General features: G+C 37.8%; 1 protein-coding gene across 9 annotated transcripts in view; it reads left to right on the top strand.

The window, feature by feature from the left end:
• The window catches only part of TMTC1 (transmembrane O-mannosyltransferase targeting cadherins 1), a 285,851-nt gene that overhangs the window by 16,321 nt on the left and 252,402 nt on the right, over window positions 1-17,128 (top strand). For all 9 annotated transcript variants that reach the window (XR_012420102.1, XM_065523950.1, XM_005570472.4 and 6 more), the window contains exons 2-4: window positions 585-762; window positions 10,972-11,045; window positions 13,822-13,998. Coding sequence is in view for 8 of the 9 variants with exons in the window: in XM_005570472.4 (XP_005570529.2) it covers window positions 585-762; window positions 10,972-11,045; window positions 13,822-13,998 (429 nt within the window). In the remaining variant the exon portion in view is untranslated. The remainder of the gene's footprint in view (window positions 1-584; window positions 763-10,971; window positions 11,046-13,821; window positions 13,999-17,128) is intronic.

Here is a 17,128-nt window from a genome sequence, read left to right as displayed (position 1 = left end):
CTAAAGCTTCCTTTGTGGGGTGGTAATGAGGTGATACTTCCAGGTGCATAATCTAGAAACCTGGTTCCTGGTGGCACCATGGGTGAGAGAACACATTCATTTGTCCCAACTGTGTGACCAATGCCTCATTTGTCCGAACTGTGACTACAATCGTAGTTTCATGGTTTCTGTTCATTTCCGGTATATGTGGCTCTGATCCACGGCACTTGGGACTTCCCTTTCAACACTCAGTTGCTTAGGAAGAGCCAGCAATGAAAACAAGAATATTAAGGGGGCGTATTCGCATTAGCCACGGAGTGATGGAAAAACAGGCTCAGTACCTGTTTGCTTGCCTTCTCAGTGAGGTCAAAGTTCCCTGAAATAATATTGTATTGTATATGCATGGATTTCTGCACATGGGACAATTCTGAAATAGCAAAAATGTGATACATACACAAAGATAAAAAATAACCCAACGTTGGGTATCATTTAAAAATCATTAATCTAATAGCTTATCTTTTTAAATGATGGATTCCGTCTGTTTTCCTTGTGCTTATGTTGAGTTTGTAGCTAATGCAGTTTTTTCTTTTTTCTTTTGTTTACAGGCTAAACATATTTTTGACTGGTATGAACCCATTCTACTTTCATGCAGTAAATGTAATTTTGCACTGCTTAGTGACTCTTGTGCTGATGTACACCTGTGATAAAACTGTCTTCAAAAATCGTGGACTTGCTTTTGTAACGGCATTGCTTTTCGCTGTGCATCCTATTCATACTGAGGCGGTAAGTGTAATTGGATCTCAGTGAAATAATGAATATGAGTATGTGTGTGTATGTATATGTGTATACACACACATATATATACATGTAAATATGTGTGTATATGTCGATATGTGTGTATATAGATATATACATGTAAACTAAGCTGATCTTTTTTCCCTTTCAAAACCACATGAATTCATTCTACTAAAGTGTTTGTCTTTATATATAAATCATTTTGTTTGACAACTTTTCCTTTTGAGTGTTCAAATTGGTTTTATTGCACCTCTTGGATTTAACTGCTTTTCTAAATAACTGCTGTTATTATTACAGGTAGTAATAAATGGCCACAGTTTGTTCAGTTTTGTATTTGCAGATAATTTAAGTCCTAATGTGTTTTAAGCAGCAAGGGCCATTTGAGACACTTAGCATGCTGAGTCATTGTTCCTGCTCCACATTTATGTTCTATCTTTTCTCACCCTGCTTTATTTTATAATGTTTGTTATGCAGAACTGTAAGTGCTGGGGAAGTACTATAAAAAGTTAGACTGACATTCTTCAAGTTAGAAAGACAGACTTAGGAGCCTTACGTGTTGTTTCCCATGTTACTTAATAGGAAGGGCAGTTATTGCGTGGGTGATGAAAAATTTACTTTAAAAGGATTGGCTGGGTGTGGTGGCTTATGCCTGTAATCCCAGCACTTTGGGAGACTGAGGCGGGAGGATCACTTGAGGTCAGGAGTTCAAGACCAGCCTGGCCAACATAGTGAAACCCCATCTCTACTAAAATTATGAAAAACTTTAGCCGGGCGCCGAGGCGGGCACCTGTAATTCCAGCTACTTGGGAGACTGAGGCAGGAGAATTGCTTGAACCTGGGAGATGGAGGTTGCAGTGAGCCAAGATTGCACCACTGCATTCCAGCCTGGGCAACAAAGTGAGACTCCATCTCAAAAAAAAAAAAAAAAAAAAAAAAGTGTTGATAGCTATGGCCCTCTTTAAAATATTTATTTAATCATTCTATGAATCAGATGGCATTTTAAAGCTACTTTGTTTCCCAGCTCGGTGAACACAGCTGGTTTGTTTTATGTGCCTGGCCAAGGGTAGATGAAAGCTTGATAAGAGGTCCATGGGCACCACGGTTTTACAAGACTCTTTTCCAGAGCCTCAGCTTGCATCTCTCCGGACGCTTCTCTGAAGCTGATCTGCCTGAGAACACACCTGCAGTAAAGATGTCATGGTGGTTCCCTTCTCCCTCCTCTGAATTCAGAAGTGACATAGTTGTCATGGGGATGCATAATAATATGTTTATTTGAATTGACACAGAAGTCTGATTTAACCAGTTGGTTTGATGAGGAAGACTGGTTTGCCAGTTAGGTTATATGATGGGCATTTTCCACCAACAAAATTCTAAATCTGTAAGCTCAAAGTTTTGACAAAAATATATGTTGATTGGGTGATGAAGAAAGATCACTTTATTTAAAAAATTACATTGTGAAAGGTCATTTTCCCAACTCTTTGTGAGTATTTTAGACTGAGCAAGGTGACTTTAAGTGGGTGAGTATGAGGCATAAATAATAGTCCTTTGCCGAGTTTCAGTAAAGCCGTTCTGCTTTACTTAAAAGACATTGTGACAGTAAATGACTGTAATGACAGGTAACTCTAATGATGGCCATGTTTAAATTGTTTCCTTTTGACAAAATGAAAGGAGGACCTGATTACATTGTCAGCTGCTAGATTATTAAAAATTATGTAAGGTGATAGATCATTATGTGATATTTGCCGATACCTTGGAGTTCAAAGAATAAAGTCATTGCTGTAACAGGTCTACTTCCATTTTCACTTATTTATGTGAACAGCCTATGAAGATGAAAGCTAGGAATAGCTGGTATTAATGCTGCCTGCTGTCATAGTCTAACACAAGGTAAGATTCAGCCACGGACAACTGAACTTACTGAAAAGAAATCTGCTATACCTAGGTTATTAAGAGGTGATTTTTATACTTATTAATTATCATTTTATGCTTTATTTATGATATATCAAACATCTGTGAATTAACAATAATTGGAATAGTAGTACAAAAATTTAAATTTTAACAGTTAGAGGCTTATGGTCAAAAGAAATTTAAAATATAGATTTAATTGTATATATTTTTATTGTAGGGAGAAGGATGATAAATACAATATTTTTAAGCATAACTATGTAATTTACAAAAATGGTGAGGGGGAAATACAATGAAAGTATGAGTTCAAGGAGAAAGGGTATGAAGTGTCTACCAATGAAAGAAGAACCTATTCATGTTTGGATAAATGGAAGATGATGAGCTTCAAGTTGCTATAGTGTTCAAATTCCATTTGGTAGATTTAATACAGGAACATTATGGCCTCATTTTGAAATGTCAATATCTACAATGAATAGGCAGTTAGATCCTTTCAAGTATTTAAAATTATGATGAAAAAGTTTTGATATGAATTGAAAAAAATCAGAGAGAGACTTAAGTTTTTAATGTTCTTTTTGGATAGAATATGAAGAAAAATAATCAAGGACTACTACTAACTAGACATATAGAATATGTGATGCTGGGCCAATGGCATGTTATACTCTAAAACCATAGACAGTATTTTATTTCTGTCAAATAATTCTTCATATACAATTGGAAATCTGTGCTTAGAGCATATTGGGGACAACTACTGCATGAAAGAACAAATGAGTAGGGCAATAACAGTTTCAATTCAGAGGTATCAGAGAGAGAGAGTGCATAAAACACAGGCAGCCTTTGGCAGTGTGATCAGGAACTGGTTAAGGTTGGTTCCTAAGAAAAGAGGAAAATCCTATTAGCAAAATGACCTTCAAAAAAAAATAGTTACAACAAGCTTTTGTACTAATCGAAAAAAATCCATAGTAACAATGAAAGGGACAGAGGAGTCTGAAAGCTGGGTATTTATTTAGGGAAGGATGTTAGGGAGGGTGCTTACATTCATAAGGTTATGAGGGAAGTGTAAGAAGGAGGCAGAGAAATTTAGCCTACAAAACAGTTTACATGGCAAAGTAAAATCGGGGAACTTATTATTTAGTCGTAGATTTCAATTCAAGTTTCTAAGTAGGCGGAGGACAGAGAAATAGAAAAAGATATGTACTTTCCGGAAGATATAGAGATAAATCATTAATATTATTATTTGAGACAGGGTCTCACCCTGTTGCCCAGACTGGGGTGCAATGGCATGTTCATAGCTTGCTGCAACCCCCCTCTCCTTGGCTCAAGCAATCCTCCCACCTCAGCCTCCCCAGGAGCTGGGACCACAGGTGCTCACCACTATGCCGGGCTTTTATTAGTTTTTTTAAGTAGAGACAAGGTCTTGCTACGTTGCTGAGGCTGGTCTTGAATTCCTGAGCTCAAGCAATCTTCCTGCCTTAGTTTCCCAAAGTGCTGAGATTACAGGCGTGAGCGACGACACCTGGCCCTGATGAATTATTTTTTTGAAAACGACCTTGGCTTTGTGGGAGAGGGAGTTACTGGGAATTATCGCCTCTTTATTAAAGAAGAACAAAAATTGGATCATAAACTATCTCAGGAAGAATGGAAATTTTAAATATTTTAGGTGGGGTTTAATTTGACACACTGATATGATTAAGCATTTACTTTATTAATTATGTAATCAACAAATAGTTAATGAGTACAGTGTCTGCAAAGGATTGGTTCCAGGACCCCCAAAGGCACCAAAATCTGAGGATGCTCAAGTCCCTTATATAAAATGCTGTAGTATTTGCATATAATTTACACACATCATCCTGTATACTTTAAATCATCTCTACATTCCTTATAATACTCATAATTTGCAAATAGTTGTTAGACTATATTGGTTTTTATTTGTGTTATATTTATTGTTGTACTTTTGTTACTTATTTACTTAGTGAATTTTTTTTTGATCATCAGTTGGTTGAATCCAGGGATATAGAACCTTTGGATATGGAGGGCTGACTATACTTGCTTGGTCAAGTAAGGCATTCTACCAGGGGAATATGTGAGTGAATAGCAGGGTCCCTAGCCACAATTTCACAAGCTCATTGAAAAGCCAAAGAGCATACATATAAATAGATGCAAGATAAAGCAATATGTTGTAACAAAACAAGAGCCCTAGCAGAGAGCAAAATTATGTTTAATTTAAGTAAATAGGGACAAATTCATTTATTTACTCAATTTATTCAATCTTTCAATAAGTATTTAAGTGGCTATAATACAGTGACTATAATAGAGTCACTCAGTGCAGGGGTATAGCAATAAATAAGCCAGACCCAGAGCTTTCCTCACTTAAGCCTTTGAGATTATTGGAATAATTTCCTGACAGTATTTTTTTAGGAAATTTATGTTTTTATGAATCCTGAATCATGAGAAAAATCAGTAGAGACACTGGGAAAATGGAGGAAGTTATTTTAATTCTTCTATGATAGTTAAAACTTAATCATTGTAGAGACGTTACAGATTTACAGAAATGTACTTAGGTCAAATTGAGAGCAAGCGCAGGAAACGCCGATGCGTGGAGTTGAAGGTTAAGTTCAACATTTCAACAAGAATTGGGATAGGAAGACTTAAGAGAAAATTAGTTATGATCTAATCAGTCTGTCTGATTTGTAGCTGTTGCTATGTGTTAATTGTGTGTTCCTGGCCCTGTCTGACATTAATGGAACTCATTCTTGCAGATAAAATAAATATCAATAGCCTTATACATATAGTATACTTCATACAAATCTTATTGGTGGTATTCCAAAAGACAAGTTTCTACAGCAAATTAACACCTAATTTGAAATTTCTGCCTGTGATTGTGTTAACCTTACTAGAGGATCTGCCGTTCCATTATTTGAATGCTCTCCAATTATGTTCACTGATGTTTCTCCCTCCAGTGTTTGAATATTTCTTAGAGGCTGCAGTTCCTAGGTAACAGCCACCATGTCGGTAACGGAAACCTGTAGTTTGAGGCTAAAATACATGCTGGCCATTTGCATACATTTTTCATTAACCATGAACTGACCAATTGCTTTTGTACTTTCCAGCACCCTAGAAAGACATTGTCATAAAATCCACTGGCTCCAGTTTAATGTTCCATCTTTGCTTCCCATTGCCCCTCCTCACTTCTTTATTTACTCCCTGCTCTTCATCACTTCAGGTCTCCCCTTCCAGAAGCACTCCGTATACCTCCAGACCTCTCTTTCTCTGCCGTTCTTGTATCCTCCACCGGCAAAGCATTTTTGTTCCTTCCCAGGCCTAGTCTGCGCATTCCCTCGCCTTGAGCTTCCTGAAATCCCCCTTGTCTATGTTTAAGTCACAGTTTACATGGCCAGACCTGTGAAGCCTTCCTAGATCCTACAGTAAAAATTAATCTTTTCAGTCTTCTCTTGGTAATGGTTTCTCCTCTTATGATGCATGCAGTTTCCTTGTGTGCTATTTAATATCCTCTTTTGACTCCCCACCAGATGTTAAACTCCTTGAGGCTGATTGTATGCTTCCAACTGGCACAGTATATAGCTAAGAGGAGGCACTTGGAAAATGTTTGTTAACTGGAATTAAACACACACTTACTGAACATGACAATATTGACTAATTGAATCACAATGAATGGCTGGTCTAGATATACAGTAGTTAATGACTATTATAGCACCCATTTTTAGATATCTAGCCTTTTGCCCCAAATACCTCAGTTCCACAGGGGTATAGAATGCATGTTTAGCGGTTTGGACTGGCAAGAGAGCCTATCAATGTTACACCAATATTTCAACACCCTCTTTGAGCTTCTCCTGCTAGGGACACTACATTCTTTATATCTGGGCACATCCAGCTGGCACAGTCTGCTGTCGCCTCTTCCAAACTGGCTGCAATGCAAGAAGCCGGGCTGCAGGACGCCTTTAACACATTAGTTAAGCTTGCTTAGCTTGTGATTGCCTCATTCCAACTTGCTACACCCAGTAACAGCTTGCAAGTCTTGCTGTTGGCTACATCAGTTGTGCTGTGATGAGCACCCTTCTCGGTCCAGATGCCTAGGCTTATCTCAAGACTGTTGCTGGTGAGCTGGGCTCTCTGTTTAACTTTCAGGAGGATTTTCAGGTGATGCTGAGCTAAATGTTCAAGGAGGTGGTAGTGTAGTCTGAGCAGATCTGGGCTTACAGGTGACCTATATACACTTCCGCTTTACAGACTGAGAGTCTGAGCTGAGCCTTGACATTGTGGTGACACCACACTGTCACTGCATTCGTCTCTTGAGTCGTGCAGTCTTCCTGATTTGGTACTCAAGTTCCTTTTAGATTAACAAATCAATGAACAGCATGTGACACAAGCAGCCACGTCAGGTAATAGCTTTCAGCTCTGTATTGCCAATGGTATTCTTTGGCCATGTCCAGGTTTCTCTTAATGTAAGTAGGACTGGAATTTTTCTCAGTATGTGACTTGCTGTCCGTCCATCTGCGTGTGTATAATTGAGTTATGTTTTATGCAGATTTTAACTAACAGATACATTAGATTATCTAATAAAGTTTGCAATTAAGATACCGTACATGTAAACCTTAAAGTAAAAAGATGATTTCCGTAAGCCACACACGAAAACCTATCTCAGTGTCAAGAGTTCCACCCCCTTTCTCTGAAAAAAAAAGGGGGGAGGGGAGAGAAAGAAGTGCACCAGCATTTATCCAGCAGGCCCTTTATGTATATATCATCTCATGAATTACAACCACCCTGAGAAAGCGGGTGTTACACGGATTTTAAGCATAACAAAACCAAATCTCAGATGACAAGAGCAGTCTACATTCAGACTTTGAATGATTTACCTCCATGCTTATTTTGTTTTAAAATTTTTGAGACAGGGTCTTGCTCTGTCGCTCAGGCTGGGGCGCAGTGGTGTGATCTCGGCTCACTGCAGCCTCTACCTCCTGGGCTCAAGCAGTCCACTCACTTCAGCCTCTCGAGTAGCTGGGACCACAGGTGCACACCCGGCTAGTGGTTTGTATTTTTGGTAGAGACAGGGTTTCTCCATGTTGCCCAGGTTGGTCTTGAACTCCTGAGCTCAAGGGATCTGTCCACTTCGGTCTCCCTAAGTGCTGGCATGACAGGCGTGGCATGAGCCACCGTGTCCAGCCACTTCCATGCTTGTTTACTGCCTCTCCTTCATGGCTGCAAAGCGTGCTCATTGCATAAGGATGCTTACAAGTATATTTCCCAGAAAACTGTTTCCTACTATTAATTGTTGATTGATTCTTTAATACACCATAGACCTCGGGTCTTCCGTGATATGGGTGATACTATTCCTGTGCCTGAAATGTCAGACCAATTCATCTCCCTTTTGAACTGTTCCTTATGATTTACCTCTTATGGTACCTGTTCTTTGGAGCGTCTTTAAAAATCTATATCCCATTTTTCCCTTGACTCTTTTATTTCTTGGATTTAAAAAAAAAGAGAGAAAAATGCATAGATATCTTATGTAGCAAAATAGTGTGAACATTTGTAAAGAGTCATCTGTTTCCCAGTCCTCTTCCATTTCAGTCTTTTTCTGGAGTAATGCATTTTTTGAAATAATTTCAAACTTAAAAAATATGGAGAATAACTGTACACTCCCTGTCCAGATTCACTAATTTTTCACATTTTCCCACATTCATTTTATCACCTTCCTCTCTTTCTCTCTCAATATATAAAAATGTTATTTATTTTCTGAAGCATTTGACAGCAGGTTGCACAATTCATACCCCTTTATACTTTAATAATTTAGTTGTATATTTTCTCTACTCTTCATTAGTCTCCTTTAGCTTGAAACAGTCTTCATTGTCTTTCTGTAATATAATTTATAGATTATAATATAATTTAGAATTTATATTAGAACATGTAAAATAACAAATGTTATTAACATGTTATATTGCAATATATGGTTATAATATATTCTATAAGTATAATATAAATATGTAATATTGTTATACAATTTATAACACATACTACATATAATTTATAGATATAGCATATTAAAAATGCATAATATATAAATACTGTATGATATATAGTTATGTGAAAATGAAGAATGAATAATGTATAAGTAATAAATGTATAAAATATATGCATATTATATGTGTAATGCATCATACATATAATATATAAAAATATATACAATATTATAATTGTTAGATTATAATGAGTTATAATTATGAATCATGGTGTAATGTAAATTAGAATAAATTAATATGCAATAAAATGTAATGTTACAAAATATTGCTACATGTAAAATTTATAATTTGTTAGTGTAATATATATTTATTTGTATTTTTATCGAATGTTCCTCATCTTGAGTTTCATGTTTTCTCGTGATTCTGTTCGGGTTATATGTCCCTTCTAGAATACTGCATAAATGATAGTTATGACGGTTCCTTCAAGAATGGTGATTTTAATTTGATTCCACAGTTAAGACATAGTGCAATATAACACATTTTTTCCATAGTGCTCTTTTTAAATATTTTCATCTAATGATTAGTAAATAGACACTTTGAAGTTCTGCTAATACTTTGCACCTCAAAAACTTTCATGCCCTGGGTTTAGCATCCATTGATGTTTTTGATGTTTCTTGCTTGCTCCAGTCTTCACTCTTCTGGCAGCAAAATGGTTATTTTCCAACTCCACTGCTCCCTCCACATTCATTAACTGGCCTTTTAATGAAGGAAGAGGTCTCCTTTCTTTCCCATTCACTTGCTTGCTGTATGTGTGTAGGTACATTTATATGTATCCATTCATTCATTTATATATATACAATTACGCTTTGCTTAACAATGGGGACATGTTCGGAGAATGAGTTGTTAGGTGATTTTGTCATTGTGCAAACATCATAGAGTATACTTACACAAACCTAGATGGTATGGCCTATTGCTCTTAGGCTACTGTACTGAATACTGTAGGCAAAAGTTACACAATGGTAAGTATTTGTGTATCTAAACATATCAAACATAGAAAAGGTATGATAGAAATATGGTATTATAATCTTGTGGGACCACCATCATATATGTGGCTTGTTGTTGACCTGAATGTTGTTATTCAATGCATAGCTGTATTTATTATTAGTATGGACTCATGGATTTCATTTTCAATGGTTTATAATATATTATTGTACTCATTTATTTTAATATTCAAATTGCCTTAAGTTTGTTTGGTGGGAGCCCCTTGTTGCTGACTTCTATGCCCTTTTGACTATCATTTTATAAGCATTTTCTTACTTTCTGACACGAGATGATCCAAGCTCCTCTTGAATTTCCCCAGCCTCAGCCCTGGTATCAGCCAGTTTTCCAAGGAGCCGGTGTTCTCTTTTGTGGGGAAATAGTTTGTGGTTAGTGCCAAGATGGCCCATTGCTTCTGAGGTTTTATGTTTATAGGCCCTTTCAGTGATAGAGCTAAGAAAAATATGCACACATGTACACACACACACTTGCACACACATATACTCGCATATAGCAATCATCAGTTCAAATTCATTCCCTTTCTTGTGTTTTTTTTTTTAATTTTTTGAGACAGGGTCCACTCTGTCACACAGGCTGAGTGCAGTGGCACGATCACAGCTCACTGCAGCCTTGACCTCCATGGATCAAGCAGTCCTCCCACCTCAGCCTCCTGAGTAGCTGGAACTACAGGCATGTGCCATCATGCATGGCTAATTTTTGTATATTTTTGTAGACATGGGGTTTTGCCATGTTGCCAGGCTGGTCTTGAACTCCTTAACTCAAGTGATTCGCCAGCCTCGGTCTCCCAAAGTGCTGAGATTACAGATGTGAGCCATCCTGCCCGGCCCCATTTTTGTTAAAAGCATTGATTCTCAACTTACTTTTTTCTAGTTCTCTAAAAATATTGTCTGCTCCATTAGCATTATGGTACACAGAAGGACACAGTGTCTGACTCTCAAATATTGCTCAAAATTTTTTTTGAATAAATTAATAAATGAATAAATTTTGATGCTGTGAATTGACGCTCTAAGAAGAGAGCTTAAAAATAAAGTGTGGAAATCTTGCCCCTTCAATCCTCTTTTTTCCTTACATAAACTCGTTATTAAATATATTTGATAATCAGAGGCGCTTAGTCATATATCAGAACTTGAAGAACAGTGAGTTTTCTATGTTATTATATCTTTCATTTATCTAACAGCAAATATATTTCTATCATGTATTTGTGTAATGGTTTTCTGAAAGTAATTGTCCGAGGTTTTCATTTTTTATTATTTTAACTTCCAAGGTGGCTGGGATCGTTGGCAGAGCTGACGTGTTAGCGTGTCTGCTGTTTCTATTGGCCTTTCTCTCCTACAACAGGTATGTGTGGCTAAGAGTGCCCTTCACTGTGATTGCAACAGTGCCATGTGTGTAGACTATGAGCATGTGCCTGAGAGGAGAGAGGCTTCTGGTTGTGAAATGCTCAGCAAGCTTTCCAGGGACCAGGAATAGGAAACTCTCTCTTTATCCAGTGCTGGGCCGTTTCTCTTTCAACTCGATTCTGAACCACACTGTAGCACCTTAAAGGGATTGCTTTCCCAGTGCTGAGAACCAAAGCGCTTGCTTTTTCATTCCTTTTACTTGTAGTTTCTTACTGAGAATTGAATTTGGAATTTTAGCTCTAAGCCAAAATGTAGTTGATGTAATGTTCTCTTTTATTTGCCTGTGATTTGCTTAATTTTTCCTTTTTCATTTTGGTCCTAATTTTTTTCTCTTTGTTAGCCTCACCAAAGTAACTCAGAGCTTAACATGGCAAAGCTGAGTATAAAGTAGCATTTCTTGACTGTAGTTTTCCAATTTACATATAGTTTCATCAAAAGACAGAAGTGTTTTGCGTTGGGAAACTGAAAAGCCTTAAAATAATTTCTCATTGTATTGCACCTTTACCCTAAACCAGTCAGATTCTCATCTGAGTCATGTCATGTCCATATAGCGAAAGGAGTGGATTAAAAAGAGAATGTGAATGGGGGCAGCTCAGAGCATGGCCTGTAATATGGTTTGGCTGTGTCCCCACCCAAATCTCATCTTGAATTGTAACTCCCACAATTCCCACGTGTTGTGGAAGGAACCTAGTGGGAGGCAATTAAATCATGGGGGCAGATCTTCCCCATGCTATTCTTGTGATAGTTAATAAGTCTCACGAGATCTGATGGTTTTAAAAATGGGAGATTCCCCACACAAGCTCTTTTTGCCTGGTGCCGTCCATATAAGACGTGACTTGCTTCTCCTTGCCTTCCACCATGATTGTGAGGCCTCCCCAGCCATGTGAAACTGTGAGTTCAATAAACCTCTTTCTTTTGTAAATGGCCCAGTCTCCAGTATGTCTTTATCAGCAGCATGAAAACAGACTCATACAACCTAGAGAAAGGGGGCAGGTCAACCATGTTGCTCAGTTTCATGGAGAGATGCCTGATTAAGCATTTGGTGGCCCTGATCTTTGGATCAGTTCATTGACCTATGGTCTTACAAAACCCAGTGACTGAGGAACACTGTTCTAAACCAGTGGCTCTTAATTAGGGGAGATTTCCCTCCTCCTCCTAGCCATTACCTCTTCTACCTGCAGGAGACATTTGGCAATATCTGCAGACGTTTTTGGTTGTCACAACTGAAGAGGTGCTCATGGCATTCACGGGGTAGAAGCCAAAGATGTTGCTGAACAGACATTCTGCAATGCACAGGACAGTCCCTACAACAAAGAAAATGCCAGTGGGGCTAAGATTGAGAAACCTGTTACAAACCAATTTAGACCTTGGGTCAAGAATGAAATGAATTAAGTCTTAGGAAGTTTTGTTTTGTTTAAAGGGTAGAACGTTTTCTTAGCATAGTGTAAGTCTTCTTCTGATCCTGGCTTTGTAACTTCCTACTACATTCTTGATTGTATGATGTGGTGTCATGAAACCTGAAAATATAAGCCAAAATTTAACAATTAATTATTTCTTGTTTACTGTGGCATTAGAATATAAGTAATAATTGCTTTGGAGTTTAAACTTGTTCTCTAGGCCTGTTCTGTGTGGTTAATATGTTTGGGGGGCATGATTAGGCCTGCAGTGTATCCATATCTGTATGATAATGAGCCATGTTATTACAGATTGGTTTTGCATGCCATTCTCACTTTCAGAAATTTGAGCTATAGACCAACTCAATAGAAATAAATGCCTATCCACTACAAATTCTGTGTATAATTTTATGCAATTGTTCTAAGACATAACACTAAGGAGAAGGTGTCTCAACTACAGAAATATTGGCCTTTACTTCCATGGAATAGGAGCCAATGGGTGTGATACTTGTTGAAGGGAACAGTGATGTTTCTTGGTAGGGGTTTTACAAGGTGAAACAAAGGTTTAACAGCACCAGAGAGATTTTGAAAATCCTTGTTGGAAATTAAACTGAGAAAAAAATAAACTTTACCTAAGGTCTGCTCATAGAAAATGAATTTAAAATTTTTGGCTGAATGAACTTCGCCAAAAGAAAAAAAAGGTTAAAATCATTGTATTTTCATCCCAGAGAGAAATGCTTATTATATTTTGGCATATATATCCACTGGTAACTTTGTTTTATGTATGGAAGCATATAAAATACTTCACTACCATAATGATAATGGTGATATACACTTGATGTGTGACAAGTCATTCGTTTAATCCCTCCTATAATGCTGTAATCCCTTTTCACACATAAGGGAACTGAAGCACCAAGAAGTAAAGTAACTTGCCCCATATTACCCGTTAATCAACTGCTGTGGTTAGCAGAGTATCCAGGGAACCTGGCTCCTGAGTTTATGCATATAGTTTAGTAACTTGATTATTCACTTAGAATGTATTCACTTAAACCTCTTTTCATGTGACTAAGTATGTCTCTCTGGTAGAATTTTAAATGGCTTTTTGGTGTTCATTTGTTACATGCCATAGTCTGTGTATACTGCAATTTAAGTACCAAATTCAGTATTGTGGGGATGAAGGCTCTTTAAGAAATCTCTACTCACCTGCTTAATTTCTTAGAATACAATGAAATTGACATTAGTTCTTATCTTTAAGAGGTGGTATTTCTTAGCAGACCACATTCTTGCTTAGATTAAAAGAATCTCCAACTTGTTTTTCAGGAGTCTGGATCAGGGCTGTGTTGGGGAAAGCTTCCCTTCCACGGTGTCTCCCTTCTTCTTGCTCTTCAGTTTGTTTCTGGGGACCTGTGCGATGCTGGTGAAAGAGACAGGCATCACGGTGTTTGGAGTGTGCTTGGTTTATGACCTCTTTTCCCTTTCCAACAAGGAAGACAAGTCGTAAGTCATTTTAAAGTTTTGATATCAAATGGCGTGTCATGGGCAGAGAAGAATTACTTAAAACAATAGTTTCCAATCTTCCATTTAAAAAATACAAGTATAACACTTTATTAAATGTCATCTCACCTTAGACTGTCACATAATCAACAAGGCTTATTTCATTAAGATAAGTGCATTATATATGTTAAAATGCTTCACACTTTTATATAAATCATTGAGGACTATGAAGTTTTTGTGAGCCCCAAATTTGGAATTGAAAAGTATCTATGTTAATTGGAAGTTTATATTGCTGTTTTGTTTTGGTTGCACGCTGCTGAGAAAATCTTGATTCATAAAAATAGTGATTGCAAATGGTAACAGTTTTTCACAGCTTGCTTTGAATCCCTGCATTTGCATGAGGGTTATCCATCAAAGAGCCCCTTGTCCTGCTCTTCTAACAATGCTGTTACCTAAGAGTTTTAGGAGGCACCCATTGGAAGTCCACAAAGAGCCAGTCTACACCATACAGGAGTACATACACGTCATATTCAAATTAATGAACAATCTTGTTTAGTAGCCTAATTTATTTAAAAAATTTAAGGCACACTCATTTTATGTTGTGGCTTATAGATGATAAGAATCACTAAGGCATATTAAAAGTTCAAGCACATACTGTAATTTTCTTCCCCATCAAATCGGTAATTACCAGTAATTTTACAAGCAGACCCCATTTTTCAGTAATTATAAGGTCCTTACTTTTAAACTTTTAAAAGATGTGGCTAATTTATTCCCCCGCCTTATCAAATGAAGAATTTTATCTGAAAAAAAATCCTGCTTTTTAAATATCATTTCCTACCTCTTTATACTTCTTGACATAAAGATAAGAGCAGTGATATTGAGTGGCAACAAACTGAGATGAGTCAGGAAATTCCGATCACCTTCCTGCCTGGAAGCGTGATAGTTGGGGATAATTTAAAAAGAGTGTAGTGCTCTGTTGGCTCTCAGTAAATCTCAGAGACTTATAAAAACATGGAGCCAAATAATTACTTTCACCCAAACTCATGCCAAGAAAACCGTGAGCCAGAGGCCCTTCCTTTGGTCTATATGAGGATGCCTTTCCTCCATATCCTCTGACCGGTGGGAGTAATTGCATTGCCCAACTTACTTTTTAGGGACAACCTGTAAACCCTTTTTCCACTTTCTTCTTGTGTCTACCTTGTCTCAACCTCCTAACTTCTTTCTGCTATGCCTCACTGACAGCAAAAAGATAAGACAGCTGACTGAAGACGCACTGTCTCACGTGGTCCAGTCCAGAGCTATTTTACTGTTGTCATGAAAGTCATGTCTTTGCTGATCTTGGGACTCTCCAGGCCACTGGTTCCGACACCTCTTTCTTTCTTCTTCATGTAGTAACTATTGAGCCAGGCCTTTTTCAAAAGGGATAATTGTCTCTTTCCTTTCTTTACCTTCATCATACTAAATGGCTAGAAATTCTTTGGGAGAAATAATACTGCTGATACAAGTCCCACAGCTCCGTCTGGGTCTTTTTTGTTTTGTTTTGTTTTGTTTTGTTTTGTTTTAAGAAACTTCTAGGCTGGGTGCGGTGGCTCACGCCTGTAATCCCAGCACTTTAGAAGGCCAAGGCGGGCAGATCACAAGGACAGAAGATCGAGACCATCCTGGTCAACATGGTAAAACCCTGCCTCCATTAAAAATACAAAAATTAGCTGGGTATGGTGGCACGTGCCTGTAACCCCAGCTACTCAGGAGGTTGAGGCAGGAGAATCGCTTGAACCAGGGAGTTGGACATTGCAGTGAGCTGAGTTTGCACCACTGCACTCCAGCCTGGTGACAGAGTGAGACTCTGTCTCCAAAAAAAAAAAAAAAAAAAAAATTAGCTTTCATATCCAGCAGTGCAGCCTAAGTGGAGGCATTCATTCTTTTCTTCATGCTTTTATCCACCCATTCAACACATACTCATTCTGCCTAACCAAGAGCAAGACAAATACGGTTCCATCCTGCAAAGAGCATATAAGTTGGTGGAGACAGACATTATGTAAATAATTCGATGAGTGATTGATTACAGTTATAAAAAGTGGTAGGAAGGAACCAAAGGCTGTAACATGGAGACCTGGCCAAAAATGGTTAATATCACCTAAGGGTTGGCCCTGTGCTGGCACTGTGCCATGTCACTTCCTTGCAACAGTCTTTATCCTCATTTTACAAAGGAGAAAACAGAGGCACAGAAAGGATCCTCCCCACAGTCAGCCAGCCCAAGTCCAGCCAGGATTTGGACCCATGTCCATGTGGCTCCAGATTCACAGGGTTGGCCAGGAGCACCATTGCCTCCAGGGAAGAACATATGACAGGGACTCAGGAGACCTCACAGGACATCTGCTGCTCAGGCATTATGAGAGTTACCCAACTCAGAGGTTCTGAATATCTGGGGAGTCGTGGACTCTTGAGAATTTCACAAAGTTGTGTCCCCAGAGGAATGCACATATACACAGAGTTTTACACAAGCACCTAGAGGTCTACTCCCCAGTCCCTACTTTATCTGCTGATTTTGAATAAACATCTTGGCACTAGGTGGTTCTTGAGATCTTTCGCTGTATGATTCAGGAAGCAGGAAAGAAACAGTAATAGAAACAAAATGTTGCAAGTACTTTCCTACAAGTGCAATTTATTCCTAAATTTTAAGATTGGCACACATGGATGGAATGAGATTTCTTCTATTTGACATCATCTTTAGGAGGAAAGATTTTCAGTGAAAGATCAGCTCCTGAAAGTTATCTTTCTTTTGTAAAAATTCAAGATATAATTCCCAACATGTAGAAAATAACGTTCACTGTCCACAGTCCTTATCCTCTCTCTCCAGAGGGAATCACAATCCCAAATTTGACATTTTTCATTTCCATGATTGTTTCTAGAACTTTACTTCATATACACACATACCAGTGAATAGAAAAGTATTGTTTTACATATTTTCAAACTTTGCATAAATGCTATCACTTTATTTTTTCATTTACCATTGGGCTTTTGAGATATATCAATGTCGATATATGTAGCTATATTTCTTTTATCTTAACTGCTGTATAGTATTTAATTATCGTTATCCATTTTTCTGGATTTGGAATTTAGGTTAGTTCCA

This window comes from Macaca fascicularis, chromosome 11 (genome assembly GCF_037993035.2).
Source record: "Macaca fascicularis isolate 582-1 chromosome 11, T2T-MFA8v1.1".
NCBI classification, from domain to species: domain Eukaryota; kingdom Metazoa; phylum Chordata; class Mammalia; order Primates; family Cercopithecidae; genus Macaca; species Macaca fascicularis.
This window is presented reverse-complemented; position numbering and strand designations above follow the sequence as displayed.